Below are 26,071 nucleotides of genomic sequence, written 5' to 3'. Positions count from 1 at the left end.
TTGGGTCTAATTTGGGAGATGTGATCTGAACATTTCAGGCCCTCACTGCTCTGAGGGCATTGTTTTGGATCAATTGTAGTTTAATGTTTTTAGCTGAGGTGCCTACAAGGATGGCAATAATCTAACTTGCTGCCAATCATGGCTCTGGCTAGCGTGAGGCAGTTGTTGGGGGTGAGAAACTTTCCGATAGATTAATTAGTTTAGTCGAGTATGCTGCGGATGAGGCTATGGCTTTGATATGTTTTTGCATGTTGAGTTCTGAATCAAGGTAAACCCTAAGTGTTTTGACATGGGGTGAGACAGGAATGGTGTTCCAGCCGATGAGGGAATTGGAGAAGGCGGGAGTCCAAGTGTTTGAGGCGGTGTGGAGAGCCGACAGTGAGCAGTTCCGTGTTGTCATCATTGAGGCAGAGATGGTGATTAGCCATCGAGGACTGAATGATGCTGTAGACCTGACTGATGCTGGCAGAGGTGAGCTCTTATTTGCCTGTGAGCTTGAGGAGAACCTGTGTGTCGTTGGCAAAGTTAGTGTAGGGGATGTTGAGACTGTCCAGGTGATCAAAGAGGGGCTTGGTGTACAAGATTTACAGCGTGGGGGAGAGGCAGGACCCTTTTGCAACCCAGTAGGAGACAGGGACGGGGTCAGCTGCTACTGAAGACTCAACATTCGCTCGCTCAGGAATTAATTGATCCAGTTGGTAGCTTCGTGGGGAAAGGTTGAAGGTGTTAGTGAGGTGGCGACAGAGGATATTATGATCGAGATCAAAGGCCGCCGAAGGTGTAGGAGGAGGATGATGGCAAGGTCCCTGTTGTCTCGGATTTGATCTAACTGAATCGTCTGATCAAGGAGGGCGAATTCAGTGCTATGCCTGGGTCTGAACCTGGACTGGCGAGTGCCGAGTAGGTTGTTGGTTTCTCTGTGAGACTGGAGTTGTAGATAGGCTTTGCAATCTAGCATTTTCAAGAGGAAGGGTACTTTTGTGATGGGGCGGAAGTTTGTGGTTAGGGTCGGGTTGAGGGAGTGTTTCTTTAGGAGGGGTGTAACCCAAGCTTCCTTAATAGAACTGGGCACTGTGTAGAAGTTGAAGCAGGCGTTGATAAATTTGGTGATGATGGGGCAATGGATTCTGTGCACAGCTTAATGAGGTGGGCTGGGCAGATGTCACCAGTGCAGTTCGAGGCTTTGAGACGTTGGATGGTGGTAAGCGTGTCTGTCTGGGAGACAGTGTGGAAGTGGAAAGGGAGGGCGATGGGTGTGTGTTTGTCCTCATCTTTGGGGGAGGAGAAAAGGAATTTATTGACGACGGTTTTGTTTCTGAGGTTCAGTATTTTGTAAGTGAGGGTAGATTGGATAAGGGAGCACCAGGCTTTATCTTTGGGAAAGGTGGAGGTGGGGTGGAGTGGGGGTCTCAAGCTCATTAAGGATTTTAAAGAGTTCTCGTATGTTGGAGCTAGCTTCACTTATTCTGGTGTTATAGATGATAGCTTTGGGGTTGATAATTGCTGCTTTGTAGGAGGTGGCAGTGTTGCTGAAGGCCGCTTTGTTCGAAGGGGTAGGATTTTTTCGCAAGATGTGTTCTTTTGCACACTTTATTTTGCAGAGAGAAGAAAGCTCTTCAGTAAACCAGTTATGACTGTGTTTTCTTTTTAGGGGGCATGCAGATCTAGAGTACTGAGGAGGGTGGTGTTGTAGACTTTGAGAATAGATACGCGGTCAGGGCTGTCAGGCCATGATTCGAGGGATGCACACATGGTAGGCTCCAACGGATCCGTGATCAGTTTGTGGGTGTGTCTAGCCGTGATGGGCGGATGGTCGTTTATAATTTTGGGGGTGGTCAGCGCAAGGGATGTAGTGAACAGAATCATGGAGTGATCAGTGCAGGGTACTGGGATGATGGAAGTGACTTGGATGGGAGTGTTGATGAATAGGATTCAGTCCAGGATCCGGCCTTTTGTATGGGTTGCGGCTGTGACTGCCTGAATAAAGTTAATCTTGTGTAGTGCTGTGGTGAGGGCGGTGGATTTCAGATCAGTGGGATCCTCATAACCTAGGTTGAAGTCACCCAGGATTACGAACTTAGTGTTGGGCTTCAGGAGGGGAGCAATGACAAGGGGTATGTCTGTGTCAGGGGCGCCAAGGTTGTTAGGTTGGCGATAGAGGAGAAGGATGTTGATTGTGCTTTGTGGGTTTGGCTCGATTTTGGCGAGGAGGAGTTTGTAACCTGGCAGTGGAGGGAGGGGGGAGGCTCTGATGGGGATGGAGGTGTTTGAGATGATGGCGACGCCACCACCATGGCTTTCAACTCTGTTAGACTTGAGGTTTGAATATCCTGGGGGAAGGGTGAGCGAGAGTGAGGGTGCCAGCTGCCTCGTGCAGCCAAGTTTCAGTGATGGTGAGTATGTCGAGGTTGTTGTCAAGAAGGAGGTTGTGTATGTCAGGTGCATGGACATATATGGAGCGTGCATTGATGAGGGTACATGTGAGATGATCTGGCTTAGTGTTGTTGATGCGGTTGACATCCGGTGAGCCAGAGGAGTTCTTAATGGGGGCCGAGGTCTGGGGAGAGGTGGGCCTGATCGGTTGTGACGTGGGCCTGATGGATTGAGACAGATTGTGGGGTGGTGGTTTGGTGATGGAGGTACGGGAGCAGCGGCATTGAAGTCTGGAGGTGCTTGTGCAGGCAAGGTGGTTGATATTGATGGGGGTAAGGTTGTCAGTCAATCTGGAGCAGAGTCTGTGAAGGCATAGCAGTCCTAGGCAAGGGATCGTTGGTCCAGTATTAAGCAGAGGGCTGGTTAAGATGGAAGGGTGGGAGGTGACCTGTTTGGTATAAATGGTATGAGCTTAAGTGGAGGTTATAGGGGCTAACTGTGGTAAGGTGTGGGGGTGTGGCGCTGGGCTATTGTTGGGAGGTTGGGTATCCGGTTTTGGCATGGGCATGTTGTTGGTGGACTTCGTAGGGAGTGGCTCCCTTATATGAGCTCAAATGGGGAAAACCCTGTTGAGGATAGTGGTGTTTCCGGATGTCAATAAGGGTACAAGGTATCACAGTATCCACATTTTTCGCCATCTGCCTCAACTAATTTCCAAATTACACTTTTAAGGGTTTTGTTGGAACACTCCACTAATCATCGGTTGGGGGATGGTAGACAGAGGTCAGAAGAGTTTTGATGAGTAGGATCTCTTTTACCTCTGCCATCAGTCGACTCATTAAGGTAGTCCCTTGATCTGTTAGGATCTACTTCAGGAAATCAACTCGTGAAAAAAATTGGATTAGCAGTTTGAAAATCTGGGTATCGAGTAGCATAATTTACAATTACCAAGATGTAACGATTCCCCAACTTAGATGTCTCAAGGGGGCTGACTATGTCAATATCTATATGGGAAAAAGGGACATCAATGATGGGTAAGGGTTGAAGTGGAGCTGTGAGCGGTATTTGGGAGCTAGTCTTTTGACATAAGGCACAGGTGAGTGCAAACTTGTTCACGATCACCTATTCCTAAGTAACCACCAATTAAATAGGAGTGGGCAATCTCCAGCACCATCCTCTTGTGACTTTTAGGCGCTATATTCTGGCATGTGGGTGTACTATTGGGGCTAAGATCTCTGTTGTAAAAGAAGAACGCCCCCACGGCCCCAGTCTCCCCTCATCTTCCGACAGCACATGTAAAAAGGCCTCTGGTTACAAGAGATCATTCCGTTGGGCAAATGCTATATCAGGAATAATTTCAGCTTCCTCGCTAGAGGTTTCTGATGTTACTGCCTCAGATATAATTGAGTGATCCTCATATACCTCCCCAAAGCCTTTTCCCTCTCTCTGTTTTATTTGCTTCCTTGATTTCCTCCATTTTGGGAAACCAAGCTCTCTTCATGATTCCCTGAGCTATTTTCTCTCCCACCTTTATTTGATATGCCTGTTCCCATAGTTCTGAATCAAGATCTTCACATTGCCCCGGTAGTCGGGGATTACTACATCTGCCAGGACGTCTATGCCTCATCGCCAGACTAGACCAGACTTGGAAGTTAATCTACTGTAGGTACCGGAACGGGGTAATGGGACCAGGTCAGTGGGTATTAGGACTCTGTCGCCGGGTTGTACCAATTCTCCCCTGCTACTGCATAGGTTGAAACCAATAGGTTTTTCTGTAGCTATTGATGGATAGGAGGCTCAGTTGCTCTGCTTTTCAAATCTGATGTTTTCCCAGTTTGTAGCCACTGAGCCTGATCCCACGCCTGACGCTATATGTGATTAGCCAGGAATGAGACATGAAGGATTCATGGTGATTGTTATAGACTTTTATTGAAATAATAAAAGGGTTGGAAAATGCCTAACTGTCCCAAATCTAGGAGGTATTTCCCTACCGCAAACAAAACAAACGGTCTGTCAAGTGTCAAGATGTCCAAAGCAAAAACGTCATGTGTCCGAAATAATATCCTAGCCCTCACATTCTAAAACGTAACTCTAAGGTGCTAATGGTATTGTCTTTTGCTTAGAAAGTGCACAAATGTTCAAGCCCAACAAAAGGTATAACTGCAACTAAAGTTCCAAATGGATAATGTTTACAGTTCCAGAGTGGATGGCTCCCTTCCCCCGGAATCTCTCCACCAAAACAAAAGTTCAAAGAACAACTCAAGTTCTTTATAGTTCAAGAGGATAACTCCCTCCTCCTGTGCTGCAATTTACTCTAGGGGAAATGATTCCCTTCCTCAGGCTTTTTCCCCATTCAATATTAATTCAAATCTTAAGGGCATGAGTCTTCCTTAGAATTCGTCTTTCAAAATAACACAACTCCCAGGACACCTGGTATACCCCCCTGCCAGGTTTCTTTGGTACAGTTCCTTTATACAGTTTGGGTGCAGGTCCCAGACTCAGAAAACACCTGGTATACTCCCCTGCCAGGCTCTCGTGTACAACACAATTTGGGTGTGGATCCCAGGCTTGCAAAACACCTGGTATACTCCCCTGCCAGGTTCTCTCATACAACACATTTCTTTATGGGTGTGGCTCCCAAATCCGCTCTTCACCTGCTATACTCTCCTGCCAGGACTTTGTTATAATCTCTCTTTCTTACTTCAGTACAAGGGGGCATGGGTCTTCCCCAAGTTACTTTATGGCAAAGTACTGTGAAGTTGAAGCTGACACTGATTCCAATGAGGATTACTCCTTCCCCCCACTCTAGGCAACCAGTTCACTCTTTCAGGGTCTCTTTGCCTTAGTTTCGGCATTCCCTTCTCCCATCTAGGTTCACTGACATCTGCGTTCTCTCGCTGCATTCACACACATTTGAGTACTTGCCTCGGTATGTGCTGAACTCGAGCGGCTTTCTGCTGTCAGCGGCACAGAGCGTTCTCACTCCTTAAATCGGAACGAAGCCTGTCCTGGCTTCCAGTTCCTGCAGCGACTTCCTTCTTCTTTTTTTTTTAATTCGTTGTATTTAGTTTAAAAAACTTTTACAACCTTGAATTTCACCAAATTGTACAGCATATATAAATTCATAATACTCATCTAACACAGAAACTTATTATCTCAATACATTAAAACAAGTAAAACTGAAATAGATTACATGCATTCATCTTCGGAGTAAACGCTTCGCCACACTATCATCTTGCTTGTTGTGCAAATAACAAATATGCAAAATCAACTTGGGGAAATTTAAAAAGTAAGCAGTAGTGCGACCACTTAAAACAGACAACAATTGTACAATTTGCATAGAAACAGAATATTAAAAATAAATGCATGAACGCTAATTAAAGCTACTACACAAGTACACAAGCATAAACATAATATACTGCACAATTACAGTGTTTAAGTTATCGTTAAGAAAGTCTCATGAGTAAGCAACAGCTAGGAAAACAAGCTGGAGTTCACCTCGTCTGTTGTAAATTCAGTTTAACTGAGTTCCTCATTAATGATAGACACTAAAAAAGTCAAAGAAAGAACAAGGGCAGTATTAGTCCCCCATGTAATCTGATCCACAGCCATTCCCCTGAGAATGCAGTATTACCAATGTTACCTTTACCTAGATTCAGAATTCTAGGTGCTTCAAACTACTCACAGAAAATAACCAAATGTTTTAGCATTTATATTTCAGTGGAGCAGGTGCAAAAACGACAAGCACATGTTAAGGTACCTTCTCTGTTAGTACCAATGTTTAATTATTTTGTTGGTCGAGAATTAAGTCTGAATCTTAAATATATATCTTGTGCCTTCTCACAAGGAAAGCGAATTAGATACGGCTGCCGAGGCACTCTTTTAGTTCTAAAGTGTGCACATTCTTTGTAGCTAGTATATGTACTTAAGGTATCCGTGGTGCAACACCAGTCAAATTCATAATTTTATTTTTTCACAGACGCAGGCCTAAGAGAAGATCATCAATGTTCAAGTCAATTGCTTCCAACAGATTGTTCATTTTATCATTAAATATAGAAATAGACGTTGGATGAGCTTCTTTAAGCATAGTGGAAAGGTCTTCTTATAGGGAATTAAGGGTTGGAGAATTCATTTTCGCAAAGTTGTTCAAAAGTCTCCACTTGTATCTAGCAGAAAGAGACAAAATCCCTAATTCATGAGGCAGAATTGAGTTGGCCACTGAACTGGCTAATCTTAGGGACTGCTTCCATATACACCCCTGAAGTTAGTCAAGGATTGATTCAATGTTAGCAAGGCACATATCTAGTCCATACAGGAAAATGGCTTCTCCTTTTAAGATGGAAAAGTCAATCACTGTGGTCATAGAAAATTTGCAGTATTTTCTATAGAATCATTTCATCTGGGAGATTAAGGGATTGGCTTTGCGATTGAGCGACTGTTTCCACATAGAGACTGATGTTGTATCGCATAAATGATATCCCAGATATCGAATAGAAACTACACGTTCAGTCGAAAGACCATCTATAGACCAGGTGAATGACGAGATTTTTTTTTCATGTTGTTAAAAATAACAATCCTAGATTTGTTAACATTGGAGTGAATATTTAGCTCCCTTGTATACTTTGCAAAGAGCTGTAGTTTGACCTGAAGCCCAAAGGACAGCGAAAGCTAACCAGTGAAGGTGAAGTTTGCTGAGTTTAACCGGAAAACTAACGTTGAGATGCCATAACTTATCCATGTCGCTTAAATAGAGATAAAAAAGCACGGAGGCTAGATTACAGCCTTGCTTGACACCCACACAAATGGGAATGGGCTTGGTAATAGCGGTATGGTCATTGATTCTTACCATACAACTGGTATTGGAATGTAATTTAGAAAATAAAGAGAATTAACTGAGGCTAAAAACCAGGTCTCAACATTTTCTGCCATAAAAGATTGCGAATAACACAGTTGAATGCGCCCGAAATATCTAGGGATACCATATAAACCGGACCTGTATTCACCAATTTGGTCCTTTCTAGAATATGTGCTAAAATAGTGGCATTTAAGGCAGTTCCCATTTGTTTGCGGAATCCGACATGAAAGCGGGATAAGATGTTGTGGTGCTTTATATAACTCTCCACTTCTCTTAAAATCAGGATAGAGAAAACCTTTGCCGAGACATCTAACAGGGCAATTCAATGGAAATTTGAAGGGGCATTGGGTTCGCCCTTTTTAAAAATTGGAACAATAATAGATGTGAGCCAAGGTCAGGGTAGGTTATTTGAAAGATAGATATTGTCAAATTTGATCTTTAATATGGAAGCCCACAGGGATGGATCGTGTTTGAGAACGTAGGCAGGCATGCCGTCAGGACCTGGAGCTTTGGAGTGTTTTAATTTCGATACAGCCCATTCCACATTTGCTACAGACTATGGGCACGAGACAAGGTTAAGCCTGGTGCAATTATTAACCACCACTTTGGAGAAACTATGCAGCATTTTAAATATTTCAGTGATATAAGAAGTCCATAGTTCTGCAGATATAGATGTGGTCAGATTTTCTGTGAGTTTGGAGGAAACTTTTCTTAAGATTGCCCATACCAATGTCTTATTATTACAACAAAGATAAGATATGATATTTTGGTTATCCGCAATGTGTAAGTGTTGTTTGATGGTTTTACACTTACTTCTATAGGAATTACAGATCTGTTTCTGCCTGTGTACATAAAGGTCGATCAGTAGCTTGAGCAATTTGAGATCTCTCAAGTGCTTGTTTTTCTGACGTTTTATTGACCACATTTCTCTGTTATAGGAGTGGGTATATCGGTTGTGCGTATATGCTTGAATAAGGGTCAGTTTGTCTAGCATGCGTTTAATTATACAATTATTTCTATCTTCAACTAGTTGAATATTAGGATCAACATTCGGTCACTGATGTCCAAAATGATCTCTTTATTAATCATGGAGGTTAGCTTATTGTACAGATGAGAGTTCCAATGAACAGAGAGAGCAGGGAGATCAATCTCTAAGAATTGTAGATGGTGTGCTGTGTGAAGAAGATGACAGACTACATTGATAGACAGAGAGATAATAAGATGATCCCCAAGACCATGGGAGATAGTGGCCATCGGTTCACATACATTAAGCACATTTAATGAAACTGCAAAGTAGTCAATATATGAAGTTTTAGTACCACTGTGCCATGTGAATAGCAGATCATGTTGGTCCATCCCTACAAAATGGATATCCCAATGCGAAAAAAAAGTCGATCCATCTTTTGCCTCTACGTGTGGCGAGAGAGACACCACTGGAAGAGGAAGTATGCGCTAGATGGAGAGGGTTGGTAATACAAAGGGATTTAAAATCCCCACCAATAAGAATTCTATAATTAAAATTGTGAAAGAATGCATCTTCAAGAATCGTGTCCAAATGCAAAAACATTTGATCCAGCGATCTTCTAGCAGGATTCCAATAAAGACAAATTATTAAGTAAGGACCAGTGTTCACACCATGAATCTTCAGGTCTATGGGCAGAATATCCTCTATGACCATAATCAACCTTGTAGATGCCTTCAAAAGATGATTAACCAAAATAGCTAGACCCCCACACTGCCTACCAAAGCTCCCAACATTGGCCGTCACAGAGTGAGTAATGTAACCGTTAATATGACATTTCTGTAATTTCATAGCTTCTTGACAGAGCATGATGGATAAATGGTTGTTAAAAGAGATTGAATTAACCAAAGAGTTAAGATTACTGTACCCACAAGAGTTCCAAGAGGCAACTGTAAGTGCTGCTTGGCTACGCTACTGACATGGAGCCTTTGCCAGGAATACAACCTTTAGCTTAGGGCTCGAGCTACAACCAATCCTTTATAACAGAAGACAAAGATACAAGCTGTGCTATAATGGATTCATTAGGAAGAATGTTAATTGCGTGAGATGAAGTAGATCCTTTAGGTACCTCGCTTACACTATCATGGATCTCAACAAATGTAGTGGCATCTCCACTCGAGTTGAACAGGTGCGGTGTTAAGCCTATTTGAATAAGGTCCAATCGATGTTCCCATACAAGTTTAGTAGTAATAGCCGAGTGGAATTGGCATATCCTGTGATTGTTATTCTTGAGGCTCAGAGTAATCCAATCAATGTCCTCAGAATTCAAAATTCTCAACGATGGAATATATTTAAATGCATTAATAATAAAGGACTGATTCAATCTAAGCTTGCCGTTGATGGTGAAATCACTTAGCCACCCAATGGTATTAGATTTTTCAGCAGTAAAATTGATTACAGAAGCCTCAGCAGGATGCCCATCCCTTTCACCACAATCATGATCATTGGCAGGCAAGGGGACGGTTACTTTGCCAATGACCCCATCATGAGAAAGGGCTGGTAGAGGCCTATCAGCCAAAGTAGGTTCTGTAAGATTTGAAGATGTTAGGTGGTTATTATCCACATCGCTTACTGTAATAGCTGGTGCTGACGCTAATGTGCTTGGCGAGATTAAAGCGTGATTGTTCGGTGGTGCGATAGATGCTGGCTTTGTGCACACTTTTTTAGTCAGAATGAGTGGAAAAAAGGTAGACAGTTGAGTCTGCTTAGTGGCTGCTGAGCCTGACACTAGAGATGCAGAGGACTTCATAGCAACATTGCAATTAGCAAGTGATGGCTCAGCAGTCAGCGCATCATCAATACAGCCAGATTCAATAGATTTATTTATTTTTATTTTTTTGGTTTAGGAATCACGTCCGACATACTTGGGATGCTGGGCAAGGCTTCTTAGACAAATTACATACGTTTTTGATATGCAAATTGTGTCCTTTAATTTTGAGAAGAATTACAGTTTTTACTTTCTTGGCTTGCTCTTCTTTTTGAGATTTTATATTGACCCTTTTCCTAAGTGCTCTATTTTGAAGCTGTTTGTCTTTACGTGACAGGTTACTAACCTGGGAAGGACTCCCTTCCCACGTCTCCCTCCCCCCCGATCGAGTTTGGCTGGTGGCAGTGGATACTACTTTTTATATTCGACTGCGAATATATCTCTATGGGATTTTCCCATTGTTCGAGGCTACCAACTTTAATTATTTAATTCTTATAGCCTCGAACATACCGCTGGTTTATTTATTTAATATTAATTCGCCGGTTGGTATTTTTTGCCAGAACTCTATTCTAAAATGGCATTTGTGTTCTCTTCTGTGACTCCAACCCAAGTCGAGCCCTTTGTTCCACTTTTTGGCGGGCTTCTACACAGAAGCCTCCAAAAGTGGTGCCACTCTGTCTGCGTACCACAGGGGGTGTGGGAGGGGGTTTAGGCACCCTGGACTGAGTTACCTTGGTAACTCAAGTCGCACTCTTGTGTGATTGGCCCAAGTGGTGAGCCGGCCGGCTCACCACTTAGCATGTTTGATTGACAGCTAGGCTGAGTGAATGGGGGTATGCTGCATAAAAGCAGGGCTTTGGGGACTGGAACTTCAGAAGTCGCCACAGGACCTAAGAATCCGAGGAGGGAGAAGCTGAGCCGGCCTGCAACGACGACACCACCGGTGGAGCCCTGCTGAACCGTCTCACTACTTTTCCCAACGACAGGGGAGATCTCCAGCCCGGAGAGTCTTCGTCCTTCGACTGGTGGGGATAACCAGTCTACCTTCTTTTCGCCTTCGGGGAGCATCTCGTGGCCACCTTTCCTGTGACGAGCACCCCGGCAACCGGGTTACCACGTTTTCACCACTACCGCGAACCGAAAGGGTAGTACCTTTGTACCGGAGAACTCCGCGGCTGGTTTCTTCCCTGGCAGTGCAACGACCTTCATCTTTCCTCCACGACAAGATCTTCTCTTCCTCTGGACGACGCTGCGACTTGCACCCGCTGCCAGGAACAACTGCCCCCGCTGGAGGATCCTCTCCATTTAAGGTACCGTGTTCCGCCTGGCTTCCCTTGCAACCGATTGAACGGGGTGTATTAAATCCTCGTCTCTCGAACCTGGGTTAGCCTGCGACACCTTAGCTAACTTTTCTGAACTGAACTAAACCTTTTTCGAACTACCTCTACAAACTTCGAAGACTCTGTGTAACTGTCTGATCTTGGGCACCTTCCGCCTGGCTCCCTTGAAAGTGGGCCTGGCACCTAAACTTCCTCGCTCACCAGTAGACTGTGCCTTCCTAACTTGCTGTGGTTCTTTAAAAGGTTTCTAGTGTGTATGCTTCCATAATTCTGCTTTTCCCTCCCTTTTTATCTAACTTGTTGGAGTGCCATCGAACGTTAAGTGCTCACCTCTGTCTGGAAATAAGTGGTGTTAACTAAGACTTGTCCAACAAGTAATCAGGGATTACATATGATAATAGTGATTGTGTTTTGAACTTATCTTACCAATTTAGTGCTAGTGTGTTTTATGAGTGTGTGTTAAATAATTATATACTTTTACACCCAAGCTCTGGTCAGTGTTTGCTTGTGCTACTGTATTTCTGTACCTATTTTGTATGCTCTGTATACTGCCTAACTCTTCTTGAGGGAAGTCTGACTGCTCAGCCACAGCTACCAAGTGAATCTGTGTGGTACAGACTGCTACCAAGTGGGTTTACTGCCAAACACCTGTAGCCTTAAATATTTTGCAGTGGTCCCTAAGGGAACTGCACAGGTTTCTGCCTAACAGTCATTCTGGATGTTTTTCATTGGTTGTAGGTGCCCTGCTACCCACTTCTCTTTCAACATTTTGTGGAACCAGTATGGCTGTTTCCCTGCTATAGGTCTATCATTCTTCAACCTCTGTCAAGGAAGTCGATCTGCATGGGAATGGAGTTACTAGGTAATTGAATAAGCCATTTTTCCTTCCACTTAGCTGGCCAATGCCCAACATAGTCCATGTTTGTAGTCCATGTTGAGGATCATTAGAAGGAAGTGGACGCTGTAAAGACATTTTCACTATATAGTTTCTTTAAAGTAAAATAAGGCCTATCTTTCCCTATGTCTATGTGGTTTCCCCTACCTATTTTACTAACTACGGTGCTCATCAGTCAGTGTGAATGTCCAGAAGAAGTCTGTCCACCGTCCAAAACCAACCTATCTGGCCCTACCATTAATATAACTAAGGCCAGGAGAAGGGTCCCCATCTCCTCGTTGCTGTGTTTTGTCACAGAGCTTTACTGATTCTATTGTTTCAATGATTAGACCATTTGCAAATAATCTCTGGTTATCCTCTGCATTAAGTTCTGCAGTTCTTTTAGGGGAGTGGTATTTTCACCTTGCTCTTTCTAAGTCATTGCCTTAGTTCTGATCAGATTCCTTTTCTCTCTTGTAGGGTTCGAGACCCTCTTGTATATTGCTCGCCTCTCAGATATGCTTATTTAACTTCCAATTATAATCCATCTCTTCCCAGCGTGCTGTTCCATGTATGAGGCTTATCCTCCTGAGTATATGGGTCTCTATTCCGCAAGTGTCAGTATAGGTTGACTTTTCCCGTTTTCCCATTGTAACACATTTCCAACTTTGTTTCTGTCCTTCATAGTGGTTTTCCTGTTACTCTTGATCTCATAAACACAGTTCTAGTTTTTCAGATTATTTCCACTCCTTTTCGCATTAGTACTGGGACGAGTTTCATTTAACTTATGAGTCCCTCTTCCCTGTATTACCTTTGCTTTCAAGAGTAACAGCATTGGTACCTGTAGGACATTGGATATTTTCTTGATTTTTTTCGTAGCTCCACAGCAAACTTTACGCAGCATCTCTCTCCTCAGCGTCCCGCTCTTGCCTTCTGGATAGCGGTGGTGTCGTGACACAGACCAAGAGTTCCTTCCTCCTGCTGGTGATGTCGGCGTTGTTGGTCATGCCACCACCAAACTCTCTGTTCCACCATGTTCGGATTTCCTCTGCTATCACACGCCGGTTCTCCAGCATTTCTCGCTCCGCCTCGAAGCTTCTCTGGTTTATGTGGGCTCTGCATTCTGCGACAGCCCCACCTCCTTCCGCTCTGTTTTATACAGGGGGATTCTCCTGGTTATCTCAACCCCTCTCTCTCTCTCCCCCTCTCCCTCCTTGTTCATTCTCTCTGATTCGGGGAATGGAGGGGTGCTGATTCAAGAAGTCCATAAATCTGGGATGAATGAACAGGCTCTATTAGAGACTTGCACATTGATTGCTTCCTCGGTATCCAGAGGCTTTCTGAGGTTTTGATGACGAGTGCACGGAGGAAGCAACAACTTTTGGATTTGAGAGTGGATGTTACTGGTGATAAGCATGGATCAATCCAGGACATCCCAACGATAAGCATGGAGCTAGTGAAGAGCAAAGCCGCTGTTCAGTCTTTGAGTGAGATCCTGGTTAGAGCTCTATTGGAGGCTCCTCCACAGACTCCACTGAATATTATATCAGTACATGCTATAAGGGACGTAGAGTCAACAAACCCCATAAGCTGGCATGTCACTAAGGAGAGCATTATAGCAAGGCTCAATCCGTGTAAAAACTTACTGGAGTTCCGCCAGTGGTTTGATTCTGTGGATAGAGGTGTGTGAGGGGTCAGAAATGAGAGACAGACACAAAGTGGTAGTGTTTTCAACATCAGACATCTTTAGTAAAAGAAATGGGTTGGATAAAGGCCTCTCTTTCCCTATCCTAAAGAATGTTTCCCTGCCTAGGAAATTAAAACTAAAGATCAGTCTGTCTTGTCAAAATTATATAAATTGTCCTTGTGTCCAAAACAATTCTGACCCTTGCACTTAAAAAGAACAACTAAGAAGTGTCAGGAAAAAGTTTCTCTGACCGACATTTTCAAAGGTGAAACAATGAAATAAATCCAACCAAAATGGTTTCTCCAAAAGAGAAGGTGTTGGATCCAGGGGGTAGTTCCCTTCCCGTGGATTATTTCAGGAAGGAAGGCAAACATATATTTTCCCACTTAATGGGCCTCATTACAAGTTTGCCGGTCCGGAAACAACACTAGCGGTAAACTTGCCGGTACCGTTGTTTCCGGACCGGCAAACTAGGAGCTCTGTGAGCGGGTGCTTTTCAGCTCACCAGGTCTGACCTGCCGGGCGGAACAGCACCCACTGGACGGATGCACCAGCACCATTTGTAACGTGCCGATGCATCCATCCTCCCCATTCCCATTGAGTCCAATGCGACTCAAATGGGAATGGGCAGCAATATTTTCCGGCTCCCGGGAATGAGCAATTACTGAGTCCACTGGGGCTGTAATGCCCTGGTAATTGCCCATTCCCGGGTGCCGGAAAATTCATGACATCCTTGTAATGGGCCCCAATGTTTTTTTAAGGAAGGCAAGAGTTTCTCTTCCATGTAACAGTTTCTCAAGGCTAGCAAAAGTACCTCTTTTACACAACTGTGGTTTCAAGGCTGGCACACGTGTCTTTAGTTTCCTCTGATTCCCTGGTATACTCTCGTGCCAGGTATCCCCCTCTGGGTTCTATAGATCACCTGTTGTACTCTCCTGCCAGGTATGTCCCCCACCCTCCCGAAGGTTCACTGCCTGAAATATCCCATTCATCAGGACTTCTTTCAGTATTCTCTTTATTTTCTAGCATACCACAGTTGTGCTCCTGTACTGTATATACTTCATTGACTCTGGAGTTTAACTTGTCCCAAGCTTCCCCATATGAACCTTTCACATATGAAGACTTGTTCAACTTCTGTTTCTTAACTTCTTCACCAATTCTTATTTGCTTATGGCAATGCTTGTTCCAACTTTTTTCACATGAACTTCTACTATATGGAGACTTGTGCAAATCTGATCTTTCAGCTTCTCCAATAACATTCATCTACTTATAATCACTTGTGCTCCAGAATTCCCCATATTGACATTTCAGGCATGAGGAATTTGTGCAAATTCAGTGTTTTTAATTTACTTGGTCGGCATTCAAAATGCTCTTTCAATTGTCTGTTTGCTTGTCGGTACGCCCCGGGCTTCCCACTATCTCTGGGCCAACTCACCAGTATCTTGTGGTGCTTCCAATCTCCTGCATGCTGCTGCAGCGAAGTATAAATGCAGGAATGGTGTTCCCCACTTGGCAGATCTGCTTCTAGCTCTTCCTTCAGTCGCGTTTTCACTCATCAGTAAAGTGGTTGCTTTTTAGTTCGACTGCATCCTGCACGGTTTCTCCTCTGCTGCAGGTCCCCTCACAGCTCTTCCCTGGAGCCTGCCACCCTCCTCTGCGTCTCTCGCCACTCCGCTACAAATTGCACATGAGAGGCAGCTTGTGAGAACCTGCCTGCTTCAGCACATTCTGCTCTTGTGAGTCTGCTTTCACCAGCGTTTCTGACTCCCGCTTCGTCCAAGCTGTGTCTCCTCTCTTCAACTTCTGATTGCCAGTGAAAACCATCTTTCTCCAGCATGGGGTCTGGCATGGATTCACATGCTCATGAATATTCCCTGTCGTCAGGCTGGGAATCCTCGGTAAAGAAAAAATCAGTATCAGTTTCGTTTCTGATCTGTCTTTCGTAGTAGTAACCAATCACTGATCTCTGCGTCATACTGACCACAGCCAATGACTGCCCTCTACCTAAGCCCCGCCTCTGGCAGCCATCTTCAGATTTTTACTGCACGTTCAAGTGTTGGAGTCCTCGTGCTTAGCTCTCGAGCTTTTACTGCGTGTTTCGCGCTTTTTCAGGTGATTTTTCACATTTTTTCGGTTAATCGAGCCTCAAGCTCCACCGTTTCTACTCCCGTTAACGGCTACCCATTGCGGGATTTTCCTACGCCCCTCAAGGGTGAAGATTTCGTCGAATCAACTTCTTGGAGGATTCCAGAAGATTCGTGGCCTACTTCGAGATGGCCCAGGATGCGAGTTCGTCGCCCTGACCCAAGCTGTTTCGCAGCTGCCCTGGATGCGGGCTGCAGAATGTGTTTAAGGAAGACGAACATTTGCGATGCCTTCTCTGTCTTCATGGGGACAAGACTCATGTAGAGAAGGACTGCCAGTTCTGCAAGAACTTGTCGGAGCGGACCATGAGGGACCGTCGATCCCGTCTCGCAAGCTGGTTGGAGAAGGGCTCGACGGGTGAGAAGAAGAAGAAAGGGTCCGAGCGGGCTTCTAAGTCATGTGCGGGCGCCCCGGCGACGGGGGCCCAACACCAGGCCAAGCGCCGCAAGTCCGCCGGCTCCGGGAGCGCCGAAAGGTCGGGCTCTTCGGTCGCCAGGCAGAGCGCACCTTCCCCGGCACCGTCAACCACGAGCCAACGCTCCGGTTCTGGGAAGAGAAAGTCCGAGACCCCGGGTAAGCTTCGGGAGAAGCCCCGTCCGATCTCGGAAGAGGGGGAGCGAGGCGTCGCCCCTCCCCCGAAGGAGAAGGCCCGGGACGCACCTAAGGTGGTGAAGGCCCCTACCCAGCAGGCGAAGGCCTCTATCGAGGCTATCGCGGCGACTCTGGCCAAGCCGGCAGAGACACCGCCAGCGGAGACTGCCTCTGGGACTAGAGTTTCCCTGCCGCCAAGGAGGGAACCCTCTTTTCAGCCCATCGTCGTGGCCGCCATGATGGAAGAAGCGAGGGGGGGCACGTGCCCTCCTCGAGCTCGGAGTCAGCCTCGGAGGAGGAACTGACCGAGGACGTGAGGAACCTCGAAGTTCAATTCGAGAAGGTTCGATCCCGTCAGGAAGATCCTCGGGAGATAACCGAGGAAGATGACGATGGTGAGGAAGAGCGGCCTTCCCTTCCGGCGCGGCCGGATCCTAGGCCTCAGGATGGCTCGGCGGCCATTGTGTCTGCCATCCAGTCCTTATGCTCTGAGATAAGGACAAGATTCCCACGGCCCAGGCCGGAGGACCCGCAACCTGGCCCGTCAGGAAGTCCTCAGAACAAACGACGGAGGACCCAACCCTCTCCTCCGCCCTCCCCCGTGAGGCCTACAGTTCCCTCCTCATCCTCCCACGAGTCGGGAGATGACGGTGCGTTGGGCTCGACGACGGGTTCTGAGGGCGACGGCGACGACGACGGAACGGGTCTCCCGTCGCACGGGCCTCGCCGCCCGACGAGATTGGCTCATTCCACGCCATGATCGCCAGGGCGTCCGAATTGTTCCAGCTCTGCCCGGAGGAGCATAAAAAGGAAGGTTTCCTCTATCAGCGCCGGGAGGCCAAGAGGAAGACGGTCATCGCGGTGCCCCTAATCGATGACATCTGGGAGGAGGGCCTGTCGGTTCTCAAGAACCCCTCCACGGCACCAGCCAAACGGGACCGGTACGAGAAGAAGTACCGGGTCCCCGACACCGCTCCCCTGTGCCTCAGGGCCCAGCCAACGCCAGACTCGGTCGTCTCAGCGGCGGCTAAGAAGAAAGCGGCGGGGTCAGGAGCCTCGACGTCGAATTCCCCGCTGGACGGCGAGGGAAAGAAGTTGGACGCCATGGGGCGGCGGGTCATTTCGTCGGCGGCGACGACGATCAAAGCGGCCAATGCCCTGGCGATCGTGGCCTGTTACGAAGGGGAGCTCTGGTTTAAGCTGGCCCCCATATTGGACTTCCTGCCCGACGACAAGAGGTCCAAGGCCCTGGAAATACTGCAAGAGGGCGAGGTGGCGTCGGACCACGCCATAACGGTGGCAACCGATATTGCCGATACCGGGTTCCGCCAGCTGGGCAACGGTGTTTGCCTACGACGACGGGGTTGGCTTCGGGCGACCGACTTCTGTCAGGACGTCCAGATCAGGGTGTTGGACATGCCGTTCGACGGCAGCAACTTGTTCGGGAAGGCGGTGGACGAATCCCTCCAAGCCATAAAAACGGACACGGAGACGGCCCGCGCCCTAGGAGCCCTTCAGCAACGACGGCCCTTTCGGAGCTCCGGAGGCAGACAGGGTGCCTCAAAGGGATCCAGCGGTGGCTCGTCCTACCGCCAGGCGGCATGCTCCTCGTCTCAGGAGGCTTACAGGGGTCGCGGCAAGCAGGGAGCGCCTTGCCGCCGTCGGCAAGGTGGCCAGGGCGGCAAGGCCACCACCTCCAAGCAGGACTGAACCGGCCGTGGTCTCGGGCCCCCACCGAAGCACCCCGGTGGGAGGCCGGCTGGCGAATTTCGTCGGCGTGTGGAAGTCCATCTCCACCGACCGTTGGGTGCTGGATACCCTGGCAAGAGGACACTCTATTGAATTCCTGAAGAAGTGCCCTCACGTTCCACCTGTGGTCAGGAAGGAAAATCACGTCCCGCAACTGCTGTTGGAAGTACGGGCGATGCTCAGGAAAGGCCGTCATCGAGCTTGTCCCGAAGAGGCTCCGGGGCTCCGGGGTGTACTCAAGGTACTTCCTCGTCAGGAAGAAGACGGGCGGCTGGCGCCCCATCGTGGACCTTCGTCGTTTGAACAAATACATCAGATCACAAAAGTTCAGGATGGTCACCCTCCAGCACGTACTGGGACAGCTGGAGGAAGGCGACTTTCTATCGTCGTTGGAACTGGAGGATGCATACTTCCACGTTCCCATTCTCAAAAGTCACCGAAAGTTCCTCAGGTTCGTCGTCCAGGGACGCCACTACCAATTCAGAGCACTGCCGTTCGGATTGAAGTCGGCCCCCAGGGTCTTTACCAAGTGCCTAGCACCAGTGGCGGCGCGGCTGCGCCTGCAGGGGATTCACGTCTACCCCTACCTGGACGACTGGCTCATCCGCTCGAGGACGAGGGAACTCGCCGTCGAACACACTGCGAGGACCGTCCAGCTACTCACAGACCTGGGATTCGCCATAAACTACCCAAAGTCCCACCTGGTGCCGTCGCAGGTGGCCCTGTTTCTGGGAGCGAAGCTCGATACAGTGAGGAGCCTGGCAGCCCCGTCGGAAGAACGGACGAAGACCATTCTAGGCAAAGTGCAGCGCCTGCTAGCCACGGACGTGGCCAGGGTGAGGTCCATCAAGTCCCTCCTGGGGATGATGTCCTCTTGCATCTACCTGGTGCACCTCTGCAGACTACGGATGCGCCCTCTTCAAGAATTTCTCAACGCCCGTTGGATGCAGGCGACGGGCACCTTCGAAGACAGGGTCCCCATCAACGAGGTGTTCCGGCGGGCTATCCAGTGGTGGGGCGTTCGAGCGCACCTCACGGCGGGCAAGGACTTTCAGACGCCGGCGCACCAGGAGACGGTGACGACGGACGCCTCCCTGGAAGGTTGGGGCGCCCACACCGGAGATCTCCACGCAAGAGGCCTCTGGCTCCCGGAGGAGAGGCTCCTGCACATCAACGTCCTGGAACTCCGAGCCGTGTTCTGGGCTCTCAAATCGTTCCTCCCGTCGCTCAAAGGCAAGGTGGTGCGGATCTTCACAGACAACACCACGACAATGTTTTACATACGGAAGCAGGGAGGCACCAGATCCCCAGCCCTATCCAAGGAGGCACAGGATCTGTGGCATTGGGGGGTCTCGCCCAGGGGATGTTCCTGGTTCCCTTCCACCTGGCAGGAGAAAGAAACACCATCGCCGACTCGCTCAGCAGCAAGCTGCGCGCGTGTCACGAGTGGGAACTGCGCCAGGATCAGGTGGATCAACTCTTCCGACGATAGGGCAAACCCCAAATCGACCTGTTCGCAACACCGACGAACTCGAAGTGCAAGAGGTTCGCCAGCAGGTTTCCCCAGCCGAGAAGCATGGGCGATGCGTTCTCGTTCTCCTGGGACGGCCTATACCTGTATGCGTTCCCTCTGTTGCCGTTGCTGCTTCGACTCATCAGCCAGCTCAAGAGGTCCCGGTGCAGGATGATCCTCGTCGCGCCGGCGTGGCCGAGGCAGATCTGGTTCCCGGACCTTCTGGACTTGTCAACGTCCCTTCCCATCAAGATGTCGGCGGACGCGGACCTTCTCTCCAGAGAAGGAGGCGCCATCTTCCACCACGACCCGGTGTCGCTGAACCTGCAGGCTTGGCTCCTGCAGCGCTAGAGTTTGGAGGCTACGATATACCGGCCGATTGCAGAGAGGTTCTTGCAAAGGCCAGGGCGTCCTCGACTCTCAAATGCTACGGTCATAAGTGGAAGAGGTTCTCTATCTGGTGCCGAGCACAGAAGATCAACCCCCTACGAATTACGGCCCCTCAAGTGCTGCCGTACCTGCTATCGCTGGCAAAGGCTGGGCTAGCCGATGCCTCCATTAAGATTCATCTGGCGGCGATCTCCAGATATACCAGAACCACAGGACGGACGTCCCTGTGGTCCCATCGACTGGTAAAAGAGTTTATGAAAGGACTGTTCTGGTCGTTCCCGCCGGTGAAGGCCCCGTCCCCGGCGTGGGAACTTAACATGATGCTGACCAGGCTCATGGGGCCCCCATTCGAGCCGATGCACTCCGCACCGATGAAGTTTGTGTCGTGGAAGACTGCGTTCCTGGTGGCCATTACCTCCGCACGACGAGTGGGAGAGATCCAGGCCCTATCCTGCAAAGCACCGTACTTGACTTTCCATGCCTCGAGGGTGGTGCTCAGGACGCACCCCTCCTTTATGCCCAAGGTGCTGTCGGACTTCCATCTTAACAAGCCCTTGGTGTTACCTGTTTTCTTCCCGTCTCCTTCGTCGCCGGCCGAGAGGACTTTGCACTCGCTGGATGTGGCTAGAGCGCTGAAGTTCTACGTGGACCGCACGAAGAGTTTCCGGAGGACATCACAGCTGTTCGTGAACTTTGGACCTGTGAATCAAGGGAAGGCTCTCTCGAAGTCTTCTATTTCCAGGTGGCTCTCCGGCTGCATCATGCACTGTCACCGGTTGGCTAACCGACCGCTGCCAGGCCGTCCGAGAGCCCATTCGACCAGAGCGATCGCTGCTACTACGGCGTTCTTATCTGGTGTGCCCCTGCTGGACATCTGCAGGGCTGCTACGTGGAGGTCGACGCACACCTTCACGAGATTCTACTGCGTCGATCGGGATTCCAGGGAGGAGTCCAGGGTCGGCCAAGCAGTGCTGCGCAACCCGTTCGCTTAAGGTGAGCCTGGTGAAAGGTGATAAAAGATGCTTAATGTTGAGTTTTTTGTATTGCTTAATGTTGAGCCTTTTGCCACCCCACGTGGTTGTGCATGTGTGTACTGCTATTTATTCTTATATTCATGAGCATGTGAATCCATGCCAGACCCCATGCTGGAGAAGGAACAAGTTACTTACCTGTAACTGTTGTTCTCCAGCATGGGTCTGGCATGGATTCACATGCGAACCATCCCGCCTACCCCTCTGCGGCTCTTCACTTGGTCATACTGCCACTTCACGTGCTATCAAATCTGAAGATGGCTGCCAGAGGCGGGACTTAGGTAGAGGGCAGTCATTGGCTGTGGTCAGTATGACGCAGAGATCAGTGATTGGTTACTACTACGAAAGACAGATCAGAAACGAAACTGATACTGATTTTTTCTTTACCGAGGATTCCCAGCCTGACGACGGGGAATATTCATGAGCATGTGAATCCATGCCCGACCCATGCTGGAGAACAACAGTTACAGGTAAGTAACTTGTTCCTTATATGTCCCGCATAGCTGATTCACCTTGTAACAACTCGTATGCACATTTTACGTAGGGGTTCTTTCAATCCACATTAACTCTTTCTCCCTCTTCCTCGTCTCAGTACCTGAGGCACTATGGAAGTTGAAGCCCATAGGATTAACAGGACTTCTAAGGAGATTTTGTTTGCGATTTTTACCTAATATAACATCAGAGATAGAAAGTGTTTTTTGTGTCATGTACATATGAGGTGTGAATGGCTATTTGCTCAGAATCGCAGTATGCCATCAGCAGTTTAGGTGGTATAGTGCTGCCTTCAAAGGGGGGATGGGGGACTACTGCATATCTCCTAAAGGAGTCCCAGCTCCTCCCATAAGTCATATCTCTGCCCACATGATCCTCCCTCCTAATACCGCCCCCAGGGTCAGGATCAGGTCCCCTGGCCATGTGGGTGGAGCTCACCACTGAGGATTCAGTGATGACTCTGCAGGATTCATCACAGGTGTTACTCAGGTCCATCATGGTAAAGCTGACAAGAAATGCAAAACTGCTCGGGAGAAACATAGCCATTTTGTGACAGCTAATGACAAAATCGACTAAAAGCAGGTTGACCTGCCAAATTCCTCGTATTCACCAGTTTTGTTATCGGTGCCAGTATAAACTCCTGGTGGAAATGATTGTTCTTATCAAGGCCCTGGTGGTTCTGCTGATATTACACCCAGGACAGCTAAGTCTCCCTTTTTGAAGGACATCCGTATTGGAAAGTTGCAAATGCCTGCTATTGCTGAGGCTTCATTATGGATACAAGAAACATAATTATAGCAAACGTGGGGAAGCCAGGGAGGAACGAGCCTAGAGAGGCTCTTAAGAAAGAAGTTCTCACCTGGCTGCGCAATAGAGTAGGGCCTGGATGTATCGGAGCGCAGGACTTGAGAGTTTTTCCGAGAGTTCAAACTGATGACTGGTTCACCTTGAGCAACAGGGATTGCATAGTGATAGGGTGTGGTCAAAGTAATCTCTCCCACTTTCTAAATGTAAACAAACGCTTATCCAATATGCCATCCAAGTGGAAGCTTGTGCTTGATCTGACAGAAGGCCGATAGCCAATGTTGGGCTGTAGCATCAATGAGTTCGTTTTTCTACTTTTATAATTTATTTTAAATTGCAGCCTGGCTCCTACTTAATTTTTTCGGATTACTGTTCGGATGTACGCTTAACAATGAATACCACTTTAATATCCACTGTTCTGCTGTTTTATTTATTATGTTTGTGTTTTTTTTATGTTTTTTTAATTTTTAGTTTGTTGCGTTTGTTTTTTACTTCCTTGTGTGTTTACACTTTGTTTTGTTATTCTTGTGTGCGCCCTAATGCCTGTGGGGGTAGTTCGGTGCAATGCAAATAACAAATAAATAAATCCAATGCAATCGATCTGTTACTTTTTCCTGAATATGCATAAATTAAGTGTGTTCCATCTTGATCAATTGTTTGTCCATTTTGTATTTGCTAAACAGATATTTATGAAGAGCATTCGTAGACTTTACTACATTTTGCAGATAATAAATAGTTATAATGATTATTCCTTTTTCTTAAACATATTCAACACCAAAAGTGCTTTTAAAGCTTCTATTGGGGAACAGTATGCATGGAATTCTGGAAGCGGCTCGAGTTTTTGGCAATCTTTCTCAGTACCGGGAGGTTCGTGATTTTATTGTTAAAAAAAATGGTGAGTTCCAATGATATTTTACATTATGTTGTCATGCAATAGAATTCCAAATGCATTAAGGTATAATATTTTAAACTGAATTAAAATATGGAAATGCTGAGGTAAAAAATGATTAGAGTAGTTTTAGGTTTGAAGATCACCTCCAAGAGACTGTGTAGAAGAATGAATGCAAAGCCATGTTGTAGTCTGATTTGCAGGGGAGTTGCTAGGTCTGGAAAAGACCCGGGGCTATGCTGATGTCGGAACTGTTGGGACTGGGGGCTAGCTAGTCTTTTGGCTGTAGCTCCTGAGATTCTATCCGGGGCTACAACCAAAAGATCAGGGGCTATAGCCCCCTTAGACCCCCCTAGCAACACCCCTGCTGATTTGTGCCTGGGGCACATCCTGCTGCTAACAGACTGGTGGTACTATTGTGCTAGTCTTTTGAGATTGGTCTGTTAGCCTCAAAGGACACGTCTAAACTATTTTTCATTTTGTATTTGCATATATTTGAAGAACAGGGATGTCCATTTCGATGAAAAATGATTTGCAGTATCACACTTACAGATGGCAGACGTATTTCCTGGAAAGGGGGCAGGGGCAGTGTACAATAGCACAAAAGAGGAAAACAAGCAGTGAGCTAGTTTATGAAGTTGTGAACAAAACAGGACATGGACCAGGGACAAAAGAACAAAAAACCTTATAGACCCATAAAGTATGGAGGAAATGGAACTTTGGACTAGGAATACAATAGTCACTATGGTAACTATAGCCAAGTCACACATTCCACAACGGCACCTAGTAGCCATGGCTGTAAATTCACCTCCAGTTCTTGACCACAACAGCAAGGCATTGTGGGAATGCAAATTAGCTCAAATGCAAACCTTTTTCTCCAGGACATTCTTTGTCTAAGAGGGCACTGCTACTTTATACATATCTTAATCAACCCAAGGCAGACATTTTCAAGGCATATTAGGGATTATTAGTGCAGTATAATCCTGACAGCCTGTGGTTGGAGCATTTGGGCATGTTTTCACAACACCAAGAAAGTTATGGTGAGTTTAAAAAGTTTTGAAAAAACATCAGATTCCCACGTGCAAGCCCCCTACCCCAACAGGCAGGCCGGCGGTTCTGCTACAGGGACGAAACCCGGCGGCTCAAGCACAACCAAGTCGCATCACAGCAAGCACACCTCCCACGGCCGAAAGTCGATCACATCGCTGACCGGTAAGCCACAAGTGGTGTCGAGGGGACGGCCTGAACACTCCCTGTCCTCTGGGCCATCGCGGTCACAATCACCACAAAACAGGCATCCAAAACAGACGTTAAAGTCTGTTTCTGACACCACGCCTAAATCTGGAAAGTCCCGGGTCCATGGGTGCCGATGACCTGGTATCAAAAAGATCATACTTGAGCGAGTTAATTAAGAAACACGTTCCTGACACCCTACTAAAGTCCAGAACGTCAAAAAACCATAAATCTTCGACACCCCAGGTTAAAAAATCACAGACTACTAAAAGTATGGATTACACTACCCCTGAGGGCACCTTTTCATCATAAAAAGAACCCTGTCCGTGAACCCCAACCTACACCTGCTCCCTCTGTGTGCCCAGCTCCGCGCAATAGACCACAGAACAATTCGATAAGGTCATGAGGATTAGGTCCAGTTTTATAAACTTATTTGACGATCACCCTGAGGTCCTCCACAACCTTCAGGGGATGCCACAGAGCGGGGCATAAGACCCTCAAAGCGGGGCAGCAGTCACTCAGCCCGCTACCAAAAAAGCCTGCCTAGACACCATGCAGGCTACCACCTCGTCACATCAGGACCTGGCTCAGGACACAATATTACTGCACCCATGGGTCACATGACCCTGGCTCATACACAGACCCAGAGGGCCAAGGGTACCCGCAAGACTTGGACCAATATTATGACGACGATGAGGACGTATACATCATCCAGTCCCCAGACCACACCGACCCACCGGTGGCAGACTCACCGGTAGACAACCAACTGCAATATAATGACCTGCTACTTAATACTGCAGAACACTTCAAAATAGACACTTGATAAGCGTAAGTCGACAAAGACTTTGTGGAGGAGATCCTTGGGGAAAGAAAACGGCAACTCAATTCATCCCCGTTACAATCAGTCCAGAGACGTATTCAACCCTCTTTGCTTACACCCAATTTGACCAAGGCAGTCATCCCGCGCATAAAAAAGATGTTTAGACCGGCCACCTCAGACCCCTTATACATTAGGGGGCAGCTAAAACCAGACTCTCTGGTATTCACCACCACAAGAAAGAGAGTGGGAACCCCTCTGACCCCTGCCGAATCCCCTCCGGACAAGGAGAGTAAAAAAATGTACACCCTGGGCAGGAAAGTAGCTTCCTCGGCAGCCTATTAGATGAGGATAGCTAATAACACAACACTATTAGTCAGCTATAATTGCCACAAATCTCTCAGCAGATAGACTCAGTCCCAGAGCCCCTAAAAAGTCAGCTCGCACTCACCATTGCTGAGGGGAAACAGGTAGCCAGCTGCATCCTTAAAAATAACTTGGACGCAGCAGACAATGCGGGAAGGATCGTGGCAGAAGGCACACTGCATCTTCAAGATGT

At 47.5% G+C, this 26,071-nt stretch overlaps 1 protein-coding gene across 2 annotated transcripts in view; it reads left to right on the top strand.

Moving 5' to 3' along the window:
• Nucleotides 1-26,071, top strand: part of ARMC2 (armadillo repeat containing 2) — a 948,787-nt gene that overhangs the window by 785,061 nt on the left and 137,655 nt on the right. For both annotated transcript variants that reach the window (XM_069606547.1, XM_069606546.1), the window contains one exon: nt 23,355-23,468. In XM_069606547.1, the coding sequence (XP_069462648.1) occupies nt 23,355-23,468 (114 nt within the window). The remainder of the gene's footprint in view (nt 1-23,354; nt 23,469-26,071) is intronic.

The sequence above is a fragment of the Ambystoma mexicanum genome, chromosome 4p (genome assembly GCF_040938575.1).
Source record: "Ambystoma mexicanum isolate Mex_15411 chromosome 4p, UKY_AmexF1_1, whole genome shotgun sequence".
Classification (NCBI taxonomy): Eukaryota; Metazoa; Chordata; class Amphibia; order Caudata; family Ambystomatidae; genus Ambystoma; species Ambystoma mexicanum.
This window is presented reverse-complemented; position numbering and strand designations above follow the sequence as displayed.